At 49.5% G+C, this 19,106-nt stretch overlaps 1 protein-coding gene across 1 annotated transcript in view; it reads left to right on the top strand.

Annotated features, from left to right (window-relative positions):
* Ctnnbip1 (catenin, beta interacting protein 1) overlaps window positions 1-19,106 on the top strand; it is a 26,187-nt gene that overhangs the window by 2,331 nt on the left and 4,750 nt on the right. The window contains exons 2-3 of the mRNA XM_013033117.1: window positions 3,853-3,992; window positions 4,659-4,749. Of these exons, the coding sequence (XP_012888571.1) occupies window positions 3,897-3,992; window positions 4,659-4,749 (187 nt within the window). The 5' untranslated portion in view covers window positions 3,853-3,896. The remainder of the gene's footprint in view (window positions 1-3,852; window positions 3,993-4,658; window positions 4,750-19,106) is intronic.

Genomic DNA, 19,106 nt, shown 5'->3' with positions numbered 1-19,106 from the left:
ACAGTGCCACTTCTGGCTTTTTTCTTTTTGCTTATGTGGTGCTGAGGAATTGAACCCAGGGCCTCAGGCATGCAAGGCAAGCGCTCTACCACTGAGCACCTTCCCAGCCCCTATTTTTGATTCTTAAATTTGGATGAATAATTAGTATCTAAATTAGTAGCAGAGCTTATGTAATTTACACATGGTTTAATGGAGACCAGTTCTCTTTTACTACAGGGAGAAATAAGAATTCTCAATTTCAAGTTAATGTGATGCTTGTCACAATTGTGATGAAAATTTTATAGCACATTTGCTTGGCTAGGCAACAAACTTCAACATGCTGTGATGTGCTTGTAGTATACCCTTGGCTGCGATGCCTGTGTTGTTTGAGTTGATTATGATTTATCCTTTTCAATTATTAATTCTTGTCACGTTGACATCCTTATTGCAGATTAGGACAGAATTGTGTCAATGCATCACGGCATTTCTAGAGCATTTAAGCTGGTGTGTGAAGGGTATAAACATGCACTTCTGGTCATGTTCTGCCCCAGATCCAGCCCTAGGCAGGAAGAATCAGCTGAAAGCAAGAGCTTGAAAATGCTAGGTGACCAGAATTTGTAGAAATGTCAAACGAGGAGTTTCCTGAAGGAGGAACAAACAGCTCTGCCAGGGAAGTATGTTGAAGTGGAAATGATCAGCTCCAAAGACCCAGTCAACTCTGGCTGACAACTCAAGCTATGGCTGTGAGCAGCCATCAACCCTTCAAAATCAATATGAGGGGTCCTGGGAACTAGGCTGCCACAGGCAAGGGGATGAGATGACAAGCCATTCCCTGGGGAGAGGGTAGGATTGTTTGTAATGTGGACCCTGCGTGAAATGATTCCACCCTGGCGTGCTTCCAGCAACAAGAAAGAGGTCCCATGGACAGGACAGCACAAACCAGACCACTCCTTGCCCGGATAGGGCTGGCTTTTGGAATGAATGGAGCCAGGCTGACTGGATGTGATTTGTAACAGTGGTTTAGAGTAAAGGCAGCCCCAGCAAGGCACCTGTTTCCCATACTAGCTATGGGGTGATAAGGACACCCTGCAACTCAAGCGGTCTTGGGTGGGGCGACACCTAGTGGCTAGTCTCTTGCATCCCTTCATGTCTTTCACAGGCGTAAACTAGCCCTTGGGCTCAGGACAGAATTGGAAGGTTTTTGCTTCTGGGATCCCTGCTTCACAGTTTCAAGGCTTGGAGGAACATGTCTGATGTCCTCTGGAGAATATAGTAGCTCAGGCAACCAAGTATGTTGGAAGTTCTTTGGAAAAGCTAAATTTGTTCATAAGCGACTGGGGTTATGTACCTTTCTCTTCTAGCGCCTCCTTGTGAGGGTCTGGGTGTCTCTGGTGCCCCATGGCATCAGGACACAGCTGCCAGCCTTCAGAGCTGCTTGCAGAGCTGCCCTCCAACAATACATTTGGTTCTGAATTGTAAATATCATAAAGAAGAGGAAGCTTAGATACTGTAGTCTGTTGCCCTGTTCCATTCAACCAACTGGGCAGTGTTGACTAACGCTTCCTCCCAGGTTCCAGGCTCCAGAATGATGGGGGAAGTGGATATAGCTCAGGTCTTCTAGCAAGGCATGGGAGAGATGATAAGCAGGTACTCAGAAAACTGGGACACTGTGACAGGCCTATAGACCAGGAAGACTTGGGTGGGGCACAGAATCAGGTTCTATTTTGCTGTCAGAAGCTTCTCTGGAAAGGAAAGCTCAAGTGGAGTTTGATCAGAAGCCAATTCCAGGTTCAGAGGATTCTCTGTGTGTGGGGACATCCAAGAGGAGGAGTAGGGAGAGGCAGACTAGATCAGGAGCATGGGTGAAGTGTGTATTTTCTGGTAGGATTAGGCAGGGAGTGATGTCATCTCTTCTGGTATTTATTCAGTAGCTTAAACTCAGGGCCTTGTGTTCTTGCTCGGCTTTTCCCACCCAGTCCTTGAACCACACCTGTAGTCTAGCATTTTACTGGTTAGTTGGAGATAGTCTTCAGAACTTTTCTGCATGTTCTGGCTTTGAACTGAGATCTTCTGCTCTTAACTTCCTGAATAGCTAGGACTACAGGCATAAGACACCAGTGTCCAGTTGGCCCTCTTCTGATCTTTTTACATGGTTCTGTCTACTAATTAGGGGAAAGGAGAGGAGAGGTAGTGAAGGTGAGGAGGCCATCAGGGAGGAGATAAGGTCACACGATCCACGCTCAAGATATGGCTCACTCTTTGTTTGTGTAGGATCCCACCTCAGGTCAACAGTGTTATGTGGGTGCAGAAGAGAATGGTGTGACTGGAGAAGTATTACCCTAGAACCACACTTTTCTGCTCAGCCTTTTGGGAAGTAAGGGCTGTCTGAAGGCTGGCATGTTCCCCCCAAGACAATGTTTGAGGCAGTTGCTCCTTTTTCCCAGTTTTTCAAGTTGTTATTTGCAGACAGTAGAGGGAAAGCGCCTGGAGTCTGGGCATTTAAAGGTATGAAGGAAGGATCTGGAATAAGCCCCAGGCTGCATACTGTGCACAGCCATAATGTAGCCCTACTTGGCCCATTATTTTTGTTGTTGTTGTTGGTGGTGGTCGTGGGGCTTGAACTCTGGGCCTGGGCGCTGTCCCTCAGCTCTTCAGCTCAAGGCAGGAGCTCTACCACTTGAGCCACAGTGCCACTTATGATTTTCTGGTGGTTTATTGGAGATAAGAGTCTCATGGACTTTTCCTGCCCCGGGCTGGCTTTGAACTATGATTCTCAGATCTTAGCCTCCTGAGTAGCTAGGATTACAGGCATGAGCCACCAGCACCCGGCTCTTGGCCCAATTTTTTAGGACCAGTAAGGAATTAGTTTTTGGGGGATGAGCATTGACAACTGTCGACAGGGAGGCGGCTGCTGCCCAGGCTAGGCCCAGGCTCTGGCACAGAGTGCCGTCCTGCCAGGGTGAAACCCTGGTCTGGGGCTTGCAGGCCTTTGAGGGCAGCCCACATCAGGAGTGAGGAGTGCTGGCCTGTCAGCCCTGTTCCTAGTTCCTTGTGCAGCTCCTTGGCTCCGGGACTGATGAGGTTCCACCCCCCCCCACACACACCAGCTGCTGCTGTGTTATTTCTGACTCATCCAGGAGTTACAAGTGTGTAACCCAAGCCCCTCCACACTCGCTTCTCTCCTCCAGCTCCTCCTGGAGGAGGCCCTGGGCTTCTCTCCCGGTGCCTAGCTGCACGTCAGGCCTGAAACACCTGGACACAACTGCTGGCCTTCACAGCTGCCCTGTGACAGGTGGGGTGGGTTTGTGAGCACAGGGGCAAGCCAACTCTGTCAGTGCCTCTGCCTCTCTACCCTGGGGTCTCCTCTCCCCCTTGAAGGACTTCTTGGAGCCCAGCCCAGGAGCTGGCCTCTTGAACTCGGCAGGGGCTTCTGTACAGAGAGCTGTCTCTAGGTCTGGGGGCTGGGCACTGATCTCAGCCAAATGCCCAAGCCACCACCTGAGATCATACTACTTCTGCAGATGTGCCAGTTGCTTGCTTTTCATGCACTCTGCATTTTCTGCAGCCCTGGTAGGAGTCTTGCTGTGGGGAAGCTGGAAGCTAGAGCTGGCCTGAAGTCTGGTCTCCCCAACTTAACAGCCTTATGCACAGAAGTGGCAGGCTTGCCCAGCGGCTTCCTCCAGCCCCTGCCCAGGAATAAGCTGCTGAGTGAAACAGGTTCATTGGAGTGGATAGGGCAAGAGTGGGACTGGGCAGCTCACCATCGCCTCCAGAAGTGAGACGGCAGGTGGGAAGGGCCTACATGGGAAAGATGCGCATCACCTATAGCATCGATACATGAGTATGTCTCACTCTGACCACCTTTCTCCCCAGTGCTGCCCTGTCCTCTGCAGGAGTCCCCGGAGCTGGGCAGGGGGATGAACCGTGAGGGAGCACCCGGGAAGAGTCCGGAGGAGATGTACATTCAGCAGAAAGTCCGCGTGCTGCTCATGCTGAGGAAGATGGGGTCAAACGTGAGTGTGTGGTGGGGAACAGCCTCCCGGGGAGGGCACCTGCTGCCCTGAATGGGAAGGGATGCCATGCCGCAGCACTTATGGGGTGGCTACCCTGGTCTGGGAAGGAATTGTGGGCCTATGGCTTAGCTCTGTGTCCAGTTCAGCACCCCCCCACCCCCCCAGGGAGAGAGCACAGCCTGCCCACTTCTGAGGCACCACTGAGGGTAGTCTTCCCACCCCCGTGACATGTTTGGGACCAGAAGGGTGAAGGCCCTGAAGGCCCTGACCTTCCTTTCTTCCCCTCCACCAGCCCCTCATAGTGTGTTCTCCCAGGGAGGCATGTACAGAGCAGCTGGGCAAGGCAGGCACTGAGGAGAACAGCAGACAAGCAGGTGTGGCCAACTTTAGAAAAGAGAAGGGATTTGGAATTTCCCATTGACCATCACCTCTCTGAGCAAGACCTACATCTTCCCACTGGCTCAGGACCAAGACTAGACACGGTCCAAGTGGCAAGGCCTGTAGGCCCAGGGAACAGGCGTCTAGTGAGGAGAGAGCACTCACACTGGGACCGAAGGGTCCACAGAGCCAAAGGACATGTACTCAGTGCGGGCAGGCAGGCCTGGGCCAGGGCCTTCCAGGGAGCAGGTGTGTGCTGCCCCTTACCATAGTGCTCTCACCCTGCAGCTAACGGCCAGTGAGGAGGAGTTCCTGCGCACCTACGCCGGGGTGGTCAGCAGCCAGCTCAGCCAACTGCCTCAGCACTCTATCGACCAGGGTGAGTTCAGGGCCACGGCCCAGAGATCCCAGTGGTTCTGTGGAAAGCTAGATGGTGATCCAGGGAGTTGGGGCGGACAAGGAAGGGCTTTATCCCCCTCATGTCCCCACTTAGAGGCTCCTACCCAGTGTTATCTCCTTCCACAGGCGTTGGGAATCAAGGACCCAACAAGGCAGAAGATGGGTCCCTTTGTAGGCCTGGAAGAGGCAAGAAATGGAGCTGTCTGGGAGCCTTGTAGCTTCAGAGGGTCTAGTTGCTACATTTCCTTAACTTCCAGCCTGACCCCTGCCACCTAGCACCTTGTTCAGGAACATTGAAACTGCCTGTATACCAGCACAGCATTGTCACTGTCGCCGGGCACAGCCCATGAAACCGGAATGGCCCTGGATGTGGCCAGGAGTGTTGCCCCAGAGGGCCTAGATGTCTGTGCGCCCAAAGGGAGTTCTGTCAGTCATGGTCATAAGCATCATTTGAGTGTATATTGCATGACATTGCATGACAGTCACTGTGTCAAGTGCTTGATACCCATCACTTCATTTAACTATAGATAGTGACTAGTGGATTACTTCCAGTGAGCAGCAAGGAAGCAGTTTGGAAGCAATTTCTCTTTGCCCTTGATCATGCAACCAGTTACTGGGGAGCCGGGATGCAAGTCTAGTCCTCCAGAGCAGCTCCTCACGGCCTGTCCTCATCATCCCAGATGAGGCTAGCCAGCTTTCTCTCTAGATGGCTTAGCCCACACTGTGCCTGACATTCTAACCCACAACTCCACATAGCACTTTCTGCTTTCTGCTTTGTTGAGGTTATTGGTCATAATAATGGACATCCACAACCTGTCCAGACAGGATCGACTCCTAGAGCAGAGTGCTAAGAGCTACATTTGCCACACTGTTGATTCTGCTAGGGAGAACAGAAGATCTGGCACACCAGGCTGCTGCCCTGGTTATTCTGGATGTTTCGTGTTCTCTACCTGGCTGGCACAGAGGCTGGTTCCCAAGCACTGATGTTGGGTGTGACCCACCCTGTGTACCCAGCTCAGCAGAAACCTTCCAGACAACTCCAGTGGCTCACATGGCAGCCTGGGACGATGCTTACCGTGCATAGCCTGCCCAGACATGCCTACTCAGGCATACTATATGCTAAGCAACAATACGACCAAGCTGTGTACAGTCAACTCCACATTCTCAGGGTCTCTCTCTTTTTTTTTTTTTTGGGTCCGGTCGTGGGGCCTGAACTCTGGGCCTGGGCATTGTCCCTCAGCTCTTCAGCTCAAGGCTAGCGCTCTACCACTTGAGCCACAGCGCCACTTCCGGCTTTTTTCTTTTTGCTTATGTGGTGCTGAGAAATCAAACCCAGGGCCTCATGCATGCAAGGTAAGCGCTCTACCACTGAGCCACCTTCCCAGCACTCAGGGTCTCTTGAGCCAGGCACGTTCTCCTCCAGGGCTAGTGTGGGTTTCCAGTATGGGCCCTCTCTTCAGGTCTACCTGAAAACCTAAGCCTTGTAAGTTCCTAGGGGCTCACCTTCTTTCCCTGGTGGTTATGAGGCCCTGAATTTCCTGTTTGAGCTGGTGTGGTAAGAACACCCCTTGTGAGTTGCCCTTGTGGGATGCTCTTAATGGAAAAAAATCAAAGTAAATTGTAGGACTGGATATCAGAGTAGGCATATACCACATATGCCCTGCTACATACACTTACTCCTATGTTTGTATAGAAACAAAAAGGCTTATGCCTGTAATCCTAGCTACTTGGGAGGCTGAGATCAGGAGTATCACAGTTCAAGGCTAGATTGTGGGGGAGGGGGATCTCTGTCTTAAAATAATAAAAAGCCAGGAATAGCAGTGCATGCCTGTCATCCTAGCTTCACAGAAGCATAAAGAGCAGGATCGTGGTACAGGCTAGCCCAGGCAATATGCAAGACCCTATTCAAAAATTAACAAAAGGTTCTAGTAGCTGGGTACCAGTGGCTCATGCCTATAACCTTAGCTACTCAGGAGGCAGAGAGCAGAAGATTGTAGTTCAAAGCCAATCTAGGAAAAAATGTGAGGCTACCCATCTCAGTCAATTGATAGGTGGTGTGGTGGTCTTTGTCATCCTAGCCATGTGAGAAGTGTAACCAGGCAGATCACATACATGTGAAACCCTCCTCGAGAAATAATGAAGGCAAAAAAGGGCTAGGGAGTGTGGCTCAAATAGTAGAGTGTCTGCATAGCAAGTACAGGCCCTTGAGTTCAAGCCCCAGTACTGCCAAAAAGAAGGAGCTGATAGAGAGCCAGGCATGGTGATTCACTCCTGTGATCCCTGCCATGTGAGAGGCAAAGATGGGAGGATCATAGTGTGAAACCAGCTTGGATGGAAAAAAAAAAATTGAGACCCTTTCTCAAAAAACAAGCTGGCGGTGCCAGTGCCACACGCCTGTAATCCTAGCTATTCAGGAGGCTGAGATCTGAGGATCCCAGTTCAAAGCCAGCCTGTGCAGTAAAGTCCGAGACTCTTATCCCCAATTAACCACCATAAAACTGGAAATGGCATTGTGGCTCAAGTGGTAGAGCTCTTGCCTTGAGCTGAAGAGCTGAGGGACAGCGCCCAGGTCCAGCTCAAGCCCCATGACTGACAAAAAAAAAAAAATCTGGGTACGGTGGTTCACATCTGTAATCCTAGCTAAAGAGGAAGTACAGTTGGATCCAGCAACAAACTCTATTTGAAAAATACCTAAAACAAAAAGAAAAATGCTTAGGGTATGGCTTCCGTGGTAGAGCACCTCGTTACCTAGTTATTAAGTATTGGGCACTGAGTTCAAATGCCACATAGGAGAGCGGGGAGAGAGAATAAAGAAAGAAAAGCTGATACAGTACATACCAGATGGTTAATATAAAGAAAAGTTTTTGATCTTTTGGTTGTACTGGGATGGTTTGAACTCAAAGCCTCATACTGGCTAGGGGAATGCTCCACCACTTGAGCCACATCCCCCAGCTTCTATGCTTTAGTTAAAAGTCTCAATGGGACTATTTGCAAAAAAAAAAAGGAAACCAATTTCTGATGCCTCACACCTGTAATCCTAACTATTCAGGAGGCTGAGATCTGAGGATCACTGTTCAAAGCCAGCCTCAGCAGGAAAGTCTGTGAGACTCTTACTTCTAATTAACCACCAGAAGTGGTGCTGTGTCTCAAAGTAGTAGAGTACTAGCTTTGAGCAAAACTCAGGGACAGTGCCCAGGCCCTGAGTTCAAGCCTCATGACCCACCAAAAAGAAAGTCCATGTAGGGGTGCTTGCCAGTCACATATCCTGAATGGAAGTAAACTTTGCCTTGCTGGGGAAAAAAACGTCCAGATAGGGACATATAGAATTGTAACACCTTGTACAACTCCTTAACAATAGCAATTGCTCTGTCAATGGAGAGGTGGCAGGTTAGAATTCTAGCAGAGAGCCATTTAGCTTCAAGGCATAGTCCTAAATATAAGCTCCTGCCTTAGATGTACAACCCCAGAAGGAGGGACTAAACTGAATGTGTAGTTGTGCTTGTTTGCGGTATCTTCATCACACAAAATAGCAGAAGACAGGTAAAGCTTTTCTAGGCACAGCCACTCCTTCTCCCCCAACCCACAGACCTGGGGATTCTCAGGGCCTCCTGCAAATCATAGTTAACCCAGGTAGCCAAAGCTTGGTACCTCCGTTACATAGGCAAGGGAAGGGACCAAGCAATGTTTGATCAGCCCCGTGCCCTGGAGCAGAGTGGTATGGTAAGGGGGCCTGGCCTGGCAGGAGTGTCTCCTGTCCACTAGGTGGTGCTGTCCCTCAACGGATGACAGGGTTCTGCGCTAGGCTTCCCGGAGCGGATAAAGGTTTTGCAATTCCCCTGGGGCTCCTCTAGACAGAGGGTCAGGGCAGCCTACCCATGGGACAGCACTCAGCATTGTTGCTTGGATTCCAGCCATTTTAGGGGTACGTACGTACACACATATACACATACCAAGGCTAGAGGAGTGTGTATTTGAGCAGCAGCCTCGCCATGTCTGCTGGGTACAAGTAGGTGTTGGATGTGCCTAGGGCATAGGCCTGCACCTATGGGGTGATTCTGGCAGGTGAATGGTGGGCCCTCCCACTTCTAGGTCCACCGGGCCTCTGCTGGGCAGAGACCACTGTGTGACACCTTTTCTTTGCCTCCCTGTCCTCCTTGGCCCCCTCCCTTCCTCTTTCTTTGTCTTTTAAGTGTATCCACTCCTTTCTTCTTTTTGGGGGGGTCGGGGTGGGGGCGGTCCTGGGACTTGAACTCTGGGCCTGGGCGCCATCCCTCAGCTCTATCAGCTCAAGGCTAGCACTCTACCACTTCAGCCACAACACCACTTCCAGTGTCCACTCCTTTCTGTCTCTGTGTTTCCTTCAGCTTCCAGGAGTCCAGCCCTAGACCCCCACCTCTTGCAACTTTAATCAGGCCTTCCTGTCTCACATGGATACCTTGGCTATTAACTGTCGTACTGTCTCAGTTTCTCCATTGAGCTTGGGATGTGGCTTCTTTCCAACCTTATGTCAGCGGGGCTGGCTGGGCTCTACTAGGTACCAGGCATGGGTGGATGCAACAGTGGATAGGAGGTAATGGTCTAGAAAAGTAGGGAGTTCTGTGCGCACTATCTCCTGGCCCCACAGTGGCCAAGCAGACTTGGAAGCCAGGCAGGACCTAGCTTTGAACCAAAGGAGATCAATACTTGTCTGGGAAGGTTGCCTTTCTGAGAAGGGCAGGCTGCAGGGGGGCGGGGTGGGGGGAGCTGCAGCTTTGAGAAGCAGGCTGCGGAGTGCCAAGCCCGTTTCTTTCTCATTGGTGCTGTTCCTCCTGAGCATGTGGGTGTATCGATTGCCTTTCCTGGCTATGCTATGAAGTGATACATGGTCATTGCAGAAATGGGGGAGAGGAAGAAGCCATGGAAAAAGTATAATGGATTAAATCCTGCTATCTAGCTATAGCTGTTACTTACTACTTTTTCTTCAATTCCCAAATATATACCTGCAGGCCATACCCCTTATAAAATTATGCTTGCATTTGTGTCACAAAATTGGGACTGTACAGGATTTATTTTAGCATCTATTTCTTATTTAGGGCAATTATACTGTGCTCCGAAACAATTGGAAAACATTTTAGTGATGGCATTATATGCAGCCAGCTGACTGTGCCATAATTCACTGGTCACTCTTTGCCTGTTGCATCTCTGCTTCTCATCTCTGCTATTAATCACACTAATGGAAGCATTCATTAAGTTTCATTTTCGTGCCAAGTTTCTTGCCTAGTAACACATGATACACATGGTAAGTCTCACCATAGCCCTATGAAGTGCTGTCTTGGGCCCCACTGTCAGGAAAATTGGCCCAAAGAACCTATAACACATAGCCATAAAGCTATCCAGCATGGGTTCCATACCTACACCTACTGCTGTTGTATATAAATCCTCATTATTTCAAGGTAGATTCAGGAATGGTTTACAGGACTACTTTTGTTGTTGTTGTTTTGTTTTTTGGTGCCAGTCATGGGGCTTAAACTCAGGACCTAGGCACTGTACCTCAGCTTTTTTGTTCTAGTCCTGTACCATTTGAGCTGGAGCTCTACTTCCAGCTATTTGGTAGTTTATTGGAGATAAGAGTCTCATGGACTTTCCTGCCTAGGCTGGCTTTGAACCATAGTCCTTAGTCTCAGCCTCATGAATAGCTGGCATTCCAGGCATGAACCACCAGTGCCTGGCTGCACTATGCTTTTTGTTTGTTTGTTTGTTTTTTGTGCTGGTCCTGGGGCTTGAACCAAGGGCCTAGGTGCTGTCTTGAGCCTTTGTGCTCAAGACTAGTGTTCTACCACTTGAACCACAGCTACACTTCCAGCTTTTTGGTGATGAATTGGAGATAAGTGTTACACAGACTTTCCTGGCTGGGCTGGCTTTGAATCATGATCCTCAGATCTCAGCCTCCTGAGAAGCTGGGTTACAGGCATGAGCCACTCCACTATGCATTTTTTAAAATGTTATTAATTTACTTCATTGTTATTATAGAGGTAATGTACAGAGTGATTATAATTACATGAGTCAGATAATGAGTACATTTCCTTCTGTAGTGTCTTCTGTTCCCTCATTCTCTCCCAGTCCCTCCCTCCAGTCCCCACCCACGAGTTGTATAGTTCACATTCATCAATGTCCTCCACTATGCATTTTAAAGTAGCATAGTATTTAGGCCTTGTTTTGTTGGTTCCAGGGCTTGAACTCAAGGCCTTGTACTTGCTTGGCTGGGATGCTTGCTTATAGCTATTGCTCTACCATTTAAGCCATACCTCCATCCCTGCATTTTACTGGTTAATTGGAGATGGAGTCTCTCACTTCATGGCCCAAGCTGGCCCCAAATCACAGTCCAATAGGTCTCAGTTTCCTGAGTGACTAGGATTACAGGAGTGAGCCACTGGTACTTACCACTTTCTGCTGCCCTTTTGTTCTGGGATCAGGCCCCTGGTGATATCTTTCAAAGGCCACTCTGTAGCCAGCCAGTTGCCTACACAATCATTGTCTGTTTCCTTCCTTTCTTCCTTCTTTTCTTCCTTCCTTCCTTCCCTGCTTTCACTCTGGGCTTGGGCGTTATCCCTGAGCTCTTCAGCTCAAGGTGAGTGCTCTACCACTTGAGCCACAGCACCACTTCTGGTTTTCTGATGGTTAATTGGAGATAGGAGTCTCATGGAACTTCCTGCCCAGGCTGGCTTTGAACTACAATCCTCAGATCTCAGCCTCCTGAGTAGCAGGATTAACAGGCATGAGCCACAGGCACCCAGCTTGTCTGTTTTGTTTCTGAGACCATCTTACTACATTAGCCAGGCTGGCTTCAAACTGTGTAGCCAGGTTGACATTGGACTCAGAATTTTCCTGCATTCACAGTGCTGAAATTTATAGGTGTATGTCATCAGGGCTGGGAAGGTGGCTCAGTGGTAGAGCGCTTGCCTTGCATGCATGAGGCGCTGGGTTCGATTCCTCAGCACCACATAAGCAAAAAGAAAAAAAAGCCAGAAGTGGCGCTGTGGCTCAAGTGGTAGAGCGCTAGCTTTGAGCTGAAGAGCTGAGGGACAGTGCCCAGGCCAAGAATTCAGGCTCCACGACCGGACCCAAAAACAAACAAACCAAAATGTATATGTGTGTGTATGTCATCATGCACAGTGCCTACAGAATTATTTGTGTGTGTGGAGCCTTGGATGAGCCTTTGTCCCATATCCTGGAGCTATAAGGTACTCTCTTAGACATGGTTCACTTTGTCAAGGAAGCCTCTTGTTTTTCTGCCCGGGGACCTCTGTCTGGTCTGCCTCTGCTCAAGGACCTCTCTGGTCCTTGCCCCTGGGAGCGATACACTGGCTCCCCAGGTCTGTCAAAGCCTTCATCTGCTCACATGCTCTCTAAGGAACTTCTGGGGAAAACCTTCCCACTGTGGTCACTGGACTGTCTTGGTCTCCCTGGCTTTCCTCTATAGAAGCCAGCGCTGCTGGGTATGCTCTCAGAGAGCCCAAAATAGGGCCCTTGGTCTCAGGAACCTGGAAGCTGTGGTATGGACAAGCCAGGAGGAACCAGGGCTTCTGGAAAGTGGCCCCCTCGTTCTACACTTCCTGGGTGACCCAGCTATGTTCATTACCCTGCTTGAACTTTGCAGTGCTCTGTGGGTGGAGGCGGTAGCCTGAACTTTCTCTGGAATTCTCCCAGGCTGTTTTCCAGACTGTTCTTTTACTCTGAGTCCTCTGTCATTCTCCTTGGGTCATCTAGTGCCTCCACTGTCTCCCAGACCTCCATGAGAATCTTAGCTTCCTGGAAAAAGTCTTCCTGATGCTCGGTGTGAGAGTTCTGTGGTGTCGGTTCTGTGCTCAGCTGTGCACATTCCAGCCCAACTTCTGGCTCAGAGTGGTACTTGTTCCATTAAATGCAGACTGAGCCTCATGGAGGCCAAGTTCCTCAGAGCAGCAACTCTGCAGGCAATGGGCTGACTGGGCCCCTTCCTCCCTGCCTTGGGTCCCGGCCCCTACACGACACAGATCGTCTGCTGCTGCTCTGGATCTCCTCTCCCCAGAGTGCCTGGGAGGCTTCTCCCACAGGCCCTAAGCAGAAACAGACTAGAGCTGAAATTACTGTCAGACCCAGGGAGAATTCCAGTTATGGGATGGGAAGCTAATCTTTTTCTAACTTTAATCAACACTTAGATGAGAATTACCTGTAACCTAATAACAAAAGTAAGGCAGAAATACCTATACATTGAAACAAGAAATCAACGTAGGGCTGGGAAGGTGGCTCAGTGGTAAAGCGCTTGCCTTGTATGCATGAGGCCCTGGGTTCGATTCCTCAGCACCACATAAGCAAAAAGAAAAAAAGCCAGAAGTGGCACTGTGGCTCAGGTGGTAGAGCGCTAGCCTTGAGCTGAAGAGCTGAGGGACAGCGCCCAGGTCCAGAGTTCAGGCCCCATGATCGGACCTCCAAAAAAAAGAAATCAACCTAGATGTGGTATATAACTTAGGTCGCTTAAAAAAAAAAAAAGAGCTGGGCACTGGTGGCTCACGCCTGTAATCCTAGCTATTCAAGAGGCTGAGATCTGAGGATCATGGTTCAAAGCCAGTCCAGGCAGGAAACTCAGTGAAACTCTTACCTCCAATAAACTGCTCAAAAAAGCCAGAAGTGGCGCTGTGGCTCAAGTGTTAGAGCACTCGCCTTGAGCAAAAGAAGCTCAAGGACAGTACTCAGGACCAGAGTTCAAGCCCCAGGACCAGCAAACTAACTAATTAATTAATTAATTAATAATGAGAAATGAAGGCTCCTAAGCCCTGCCATGGCCCCAGTGAGTGACGGTACCTGCCAGGTAGCCCTAAGAATTCACACTTGAAACACAGTGGGGCATAGTAGCATCTGTCTGTAGGACCAGCTAATCAGGAGGCTGAGATGGAAGGATTTCCTGAGCTTAGGAGCTCCAAATCAATCTAGACAGTATCAGGAGACCCTGTAACTGAGTACTGGTGGCTCAAGCCTATAATCCTAGCTACTCAGGAGGCTGAGATCTGAGGATTGTGGTTCAAAGCCAGCCCAGGCAGGAAAGTTCATGAGACTCTTATCTCCAATAAACCACTCAGAAAAACGGAAGTAGCACTGTGACTCAACTGGTAGAGTGCTAGCCTTGAGCTGAAGAGCTGAGGGATATTGCCTAGGCCCAGAGTTCAAGCCCCAAGACTGACAAAAACAAAAAACAAAAAAAAACCCAGAAGACCCTATGACACACACACACACACACACACACACACACACACACACACACACGAGAACACAATCTCCCAAGGTGATTCTGATATCCAGAACTTAACATTTGAAATAAGCCAGGACTTATAGGTTAGGTACTAGGTGATGCTCTACCACTTGAGCTACACCCACAGCCTTGCTTTTTGTTGATTATTTTGGAAATGTAGGATAATTTTTCTTCCCTAGATGACCTCAAATTATGACTGACCAGTTCTCAGCCTCCTGGGCGAGGCTAAGAGCAGCTGGGATTACAGGCGTGAGCCACTGGTGTCCATCTCTACATTCTCTTTCTTTTGTGGCACGTCCGTTTTCTAGTCAAGGAGAGCTTATGTTTGAGAAGACAAACATAAGCTCCTTAAAATGAGGACAATGAGCATGTAGAGGTGGTGTGTGTGTGTGTGTGTGTCTGTCTGTCTGTCTGTCTGGGAGAGTGAGAATGAATAAGAGGGGCTTAGGAGGAACATTTGGATTAGAGCAAGGCAGGTAAAGCCTGCTGTGGCTCTACAGGTGTTACCTACGGTACTTTGTGCTGAACAATCATCCGTTGCCACGTGCTCTTTATCACCTTCTGCAGGTGATAAACTGAGGTTAGATGAACAGGAACTTCTCCGAGTCAGGGTCCAGCCCAGGCTCAAGTTCCAGCCCTTAGGTCTTGGTGATGGAATGCGCTGAGGTAGACCAGGCCTGGAAGAGGCCTCTGTTGCTCTCTGGACCAGTCCATGAGGCCCAAAGGCCACTGCTGGGCACCCATGGGTGACAGCTCCGCCGGGTTGCCTCAGCCTCGCTTCTCATGGTTTCATAAATACCTTCATGTCAGCCGTGGAGCCCAGTGGGTGCCATTAAGCTTGGCGCCGCTCCCACTGCCAAGATCTTGGTGAATCAGTGGCTACTGTTCCCATAGCAACTAGAGTGTCAAGCTGCCTCTAGGTGAAAACTATCCCCTGGGAACTTTGGGGCATCAGCTGAGATGTACAGAACACCCGGCTCGTTGCCCTGGGTTGCTAAAAACAGCGCATGCCACCCAGGGGGAGTTGGTGTGCCTGGGAGGAGGCCCCAGCCTCATTCCCCTTGCAGGGTTCCCCTTCGAGAACCATCTGGAACCTGTTTTTCCAGGCAACATTTCCCCAGAGCTTGTAGCCTGGGCGTGCAACCTTGGATAGCCAGATACTAGGTGGCATTCAAACAAGATAACAAGCTCGTGAGAGAGGAGCTGCTGCAACCAGCCAAACTCAAGTGCTTGGAGAAGGGGTGAAGCGCCGAGAACAGGACTGTCGTGCACATTTGGAACACGCAGTTCTTTGTTCCAGCATGGCCTAGCCAGGCTGCTATGCGCACTTAGAATGGTCTGTAGGCCTGGCATTTTCTAGGTGATTTGGAAGTTCTCGGACAGTTTCCTCCCTGTGCTGATGGTGGACTCACAGAGGGCCCTCCTCAGCCCTGGGAATTTGGAATCTGCAGGTGTGTGTTCTTGAGCTTTCCAAGTCATCATTGTTATGGCGGCCAGGTGTAAGGCCCCACAAGCGTGCAGGAGGTCCATGCCACCAAGCGCCCCTCACTGGAACAGTCCTGTGAAGCTGTAGCCAACCAAGGGCAGGCATGGGGGAGTGTTCATTGTCTTTTGGGATGGCAGAGCAAGGCTCTCTGTCCTCAGGACACAGGGTTATCATGTGACATCGGCTTGGGAGAACTCCTGGCTCCAAATCGTGTGTAAGCATCCATTGTGGCCTATACCACTCCTGCAAGTCCCCTTTCTCCAGTGACATTGCTCGAGGGCTGTCCCCTATCAGGTTCTCTCTGGGGCTACAGCCTTCAGGAACTGTAGCCTCCTATCCCGTGTGTGTGTGTGTGTGTGTGTGTGTGTGTGTGTGTGTGTGTTGGCACTAGGGCTTGATTAGAGCCTCTAGCTCTTGCCTAGCTTTTTTTTTTTTTGGGTCCGGTCGTGGGCCCTGAACTCTGGGCCTGGGCACTGTCCCTCAGCTCTTCAGCTCAAGGCTAGCACTCTACACTTGAGCCACAGCGCGACTTCTGGCTTTTTTCTTATGTGGTGCTGAGGAATCAAACCCAGGGCCTCGAGCATGCAAGGCAAGCGCTCTACCACTGAGCTACCTTCCCAGCCCCCTTGCCTAGCTTTTTTGCTCAAAGTGAGTGCTCTACCATTTGAGTCACACTTCTACTCCTGGCTTTTTGATGGTTAATTGGAGATGAGTCTCCTGGACTTCCTGCCTAGGCTAGCTTCACAGCTCAATCCTCAGATCTCAACCTTCTTTTATTGTTGGTGGGTGGGGCTTGAACTCAGGGCCTGGGTGCTGTCCCTGAGCTTCTTTGTGCTCAAGGCTAGTGCTCTACACTCAAGCCACAGTATCATTTCCGGTTTTTGAGTGGTTCGTTGGAGATAGGAGTCTCATGGGAACTTTTCTGCCTGGGCTGGCTTCAAACCGTGATCCTCAGATCTCAACTTCCTGAGTAGCTAGGGTTACAGGCATGAGTCACGAGAGCCCAACAGCTCTCAACCTTTCGAGAAGCTAAGATTACTAGTGTGACTCACTGGTGCTGGCTTCCTTATTTTGGCTTTTTGGTGGTAATTGTAGATAAATGTTTCACACACTTTCCTGCCTGGGCTGACTTTAAACTGTATTCCTCAGATCTCTGCTTCCTGAGTAGCTAGGATTTCAGGTGTGAGCCACTTGTGCCCAGCAGGCTATCCTTTTTCCTAGTGTGCATACTAGCTCTGATCTCCCTGGAATCTCCTGGGAAGAGTAGAGGGCTCCCAGACTTCCCAGCCTGGCCATGGGATGTCCTGGCTGCGTGCACTGACTTGCGGGGCTGTCGCAGCTCCACGGTCTTCTTTTGTGATGCTTTTCATCCCTCACACTCAGCTCACCTGAGCCTGCATGGCCAGTAGGAACATGCTCTGACCACGCAGGAAGCACATCGAGCTAGCTGGAGGATTCATGAAAAGACTTTTGAGGGCTGGGAAGGTGGCTCAGTGGTAGAGTGCTTGCCTTGCACGCATGAGGCCCTGGGTTCCATTCCTCAGCACCACAGAAGCAGAAAAAGTTGGAAGTGGCGCTGTAGCTCAAGCGTTAGAGCTCTGGCCTTGAGCTGAAGAGCTGAGGGACAGTGCCCAGGCCCAGAGTTCAGGCCCTGCGACCAACCGAAAAAAAAAAAAGAAAAAGACTTTTGAGAGCTGAGGGACAGTGCCCAGGCCCAGAGTTCAGGCCCTGCGACCAACCGAAAAAAAAAAAAAAAAAAAAAGACTTTTGAAAGACTTCAACTTAGAGCCTCAAATAGCAAGAGTGGGGCTGGGAAGGTGGCTCAATGGTAGAGCGCTTGCCTTGTATGCATGAGGCCCTGAGTTCAATTCCTCAGCACCACATAAGCAGAAAAAGCCGGAAGGGGCATGTGGCTCAAGTGGTAGAAAAATTAAAAAAAAAAAAAAAAGCAAGAGCGAAGCCAGGCATGGTAGTACATATCTGTAATCCCAGCACTTTGGAGGCTAAACAGCAAGATCATTTTTTTTCTCTGAAAAAAAAAGAAGGAAATGGAAAGGAAGAAGGGAAGAAGAAAAGGGAAGAAGAGAAGGGAAGGGAAAGAAAAGAAAAGGAGTGATCTCCACAAACAGGGGGACTTTGTCTAAACCATACTGCCCTTGCCCTGAGTTGGTCTGGCCAAGTGTGAATGCTGGCCTGAGCCAGACATTGGTTCTAACACGGCTGGTGTGAATTCATCCCCAGCTCACCAACAGACCAGTGACCCCATTGTCTGGCTCCCGCCTCCAGCTAGAGGCCAGCTTCCCTGTTTCTATGCTTCTGCATATTTGTCATTTTTCTCTCCCCAGTCATTTGCCTGGCTCCATTAAAAGAGCAAAGCTGGCTTGGGGAGTGGGCTAGGAGGGCAGCATGGGGCGCGCTCCCTGGGCTCAGGGAGCTGGCTCCTCCAGCACTGCTTTCCAAGTGTGCAGCATTGCTGAAGGGAAAGCCGAAGGTGAGTGCAGAGAGTAAGGCTCCTCCCGGGCGGGCACTCTGGGTTTCATGTTGAATTTCTCTAAGGTGTGCCTGGGCTGTTTTGGTAATGTTTGTGCTTTTCTTTTAATCTGGGGTCTTGGTTCAATTAAGATAGTGACAGATTGGTTCAGTTTCTTCCAGGAGGCCTGGCAAGACTTACTGTTATACGTGACTAGGGCTGGTCAGTTTCCCTTCTAAGAGAAAAGGCCAAGTACTACATAAAGGTGAAGGTATGGGTTCTGGAGCCTCTCGGTCTCATTCTCTCTCTGCCTCTTGATCCACTGAGCTGCTTCTTCCTTCTGAGCTTAGACTTCTTCAAGGTGTCCACATGCCATTTGTTTAGCTATTTATTGCCAAATTGTCTTGACACTCTTGTCAAAAATTAATTGACTGCCAGGCATCAGTGGCTCATGCCTGTAATCCTAGCTACTCAGGAAGCTGAGATCTAAGAACTGAGATTCAGAGATTCTTATCTCTAATTAAAAGTTGGTAGCCAGACTGGATATAATCCTAGCTACTCAGGAGGCTGAGATCTGAGGATCATGGTTCAAAGCCAGGCAGGCAGGAAAGACCATGAGATTCTTATCTCCAATTAACCACCCGAAAATCAGAAGTGGTGCTCTGGCTCAAGTGGTAGAGCACTCGCCTTGAGCTGAAGAGCTGAGGGACAGCACCCAGGCCCAGAGTTCAAACCCCAAGACTTACTAAAAAAAAAAAAAAAAAGCCTAAAAAAGTTTGTGTGACTCTTCTCCAATGATCTGCACTTTCAGCTTTTTTTTTTTTGGTGGGGGGAAGGGGGTAGTTTGGTAGAGATGAGAGTCTCACAGATTTTCCTGGCCCAGGTGGCTTCATACCATGATCTTCAGATCTCAGCCTCCTGAGTGAGTAGCTAGGATTACAGGCATGAACCTTGGTACCCAGCTAGATTTTTTTCTTAGTCATAAAGGAATGTTGAATTTTGTTAGATGGTTTTTCTGTAGCTATTAAGGTAAATATTATTGTTTTTACCCTTTCTTCCAATGATAGATCATATTAAATTAATTTACTTTAAGATATTAATCCATAGCTGGGCGCC

The sequence above is a fragment of the Dipodomys ordii genome, unplaced genomic scaffold, assembly GCF_000151885.1.
Source record: "Dipodomys ordii isolate 6190 unplaced genomic scaffold, Dord_2.0 Scaffold6, whole genome shotgun sequence".
Classification (NCBI taxonomy): domain Eukaryota; kingdom Metazoa; phylum Chordata; class Mammalia; order Rodentia; family Heteromyidae; genus Dipodomys; species Dipodomys ordii.
This window is presented reverse-complemented; position numbering and strand designations above follow the sequence as displayed.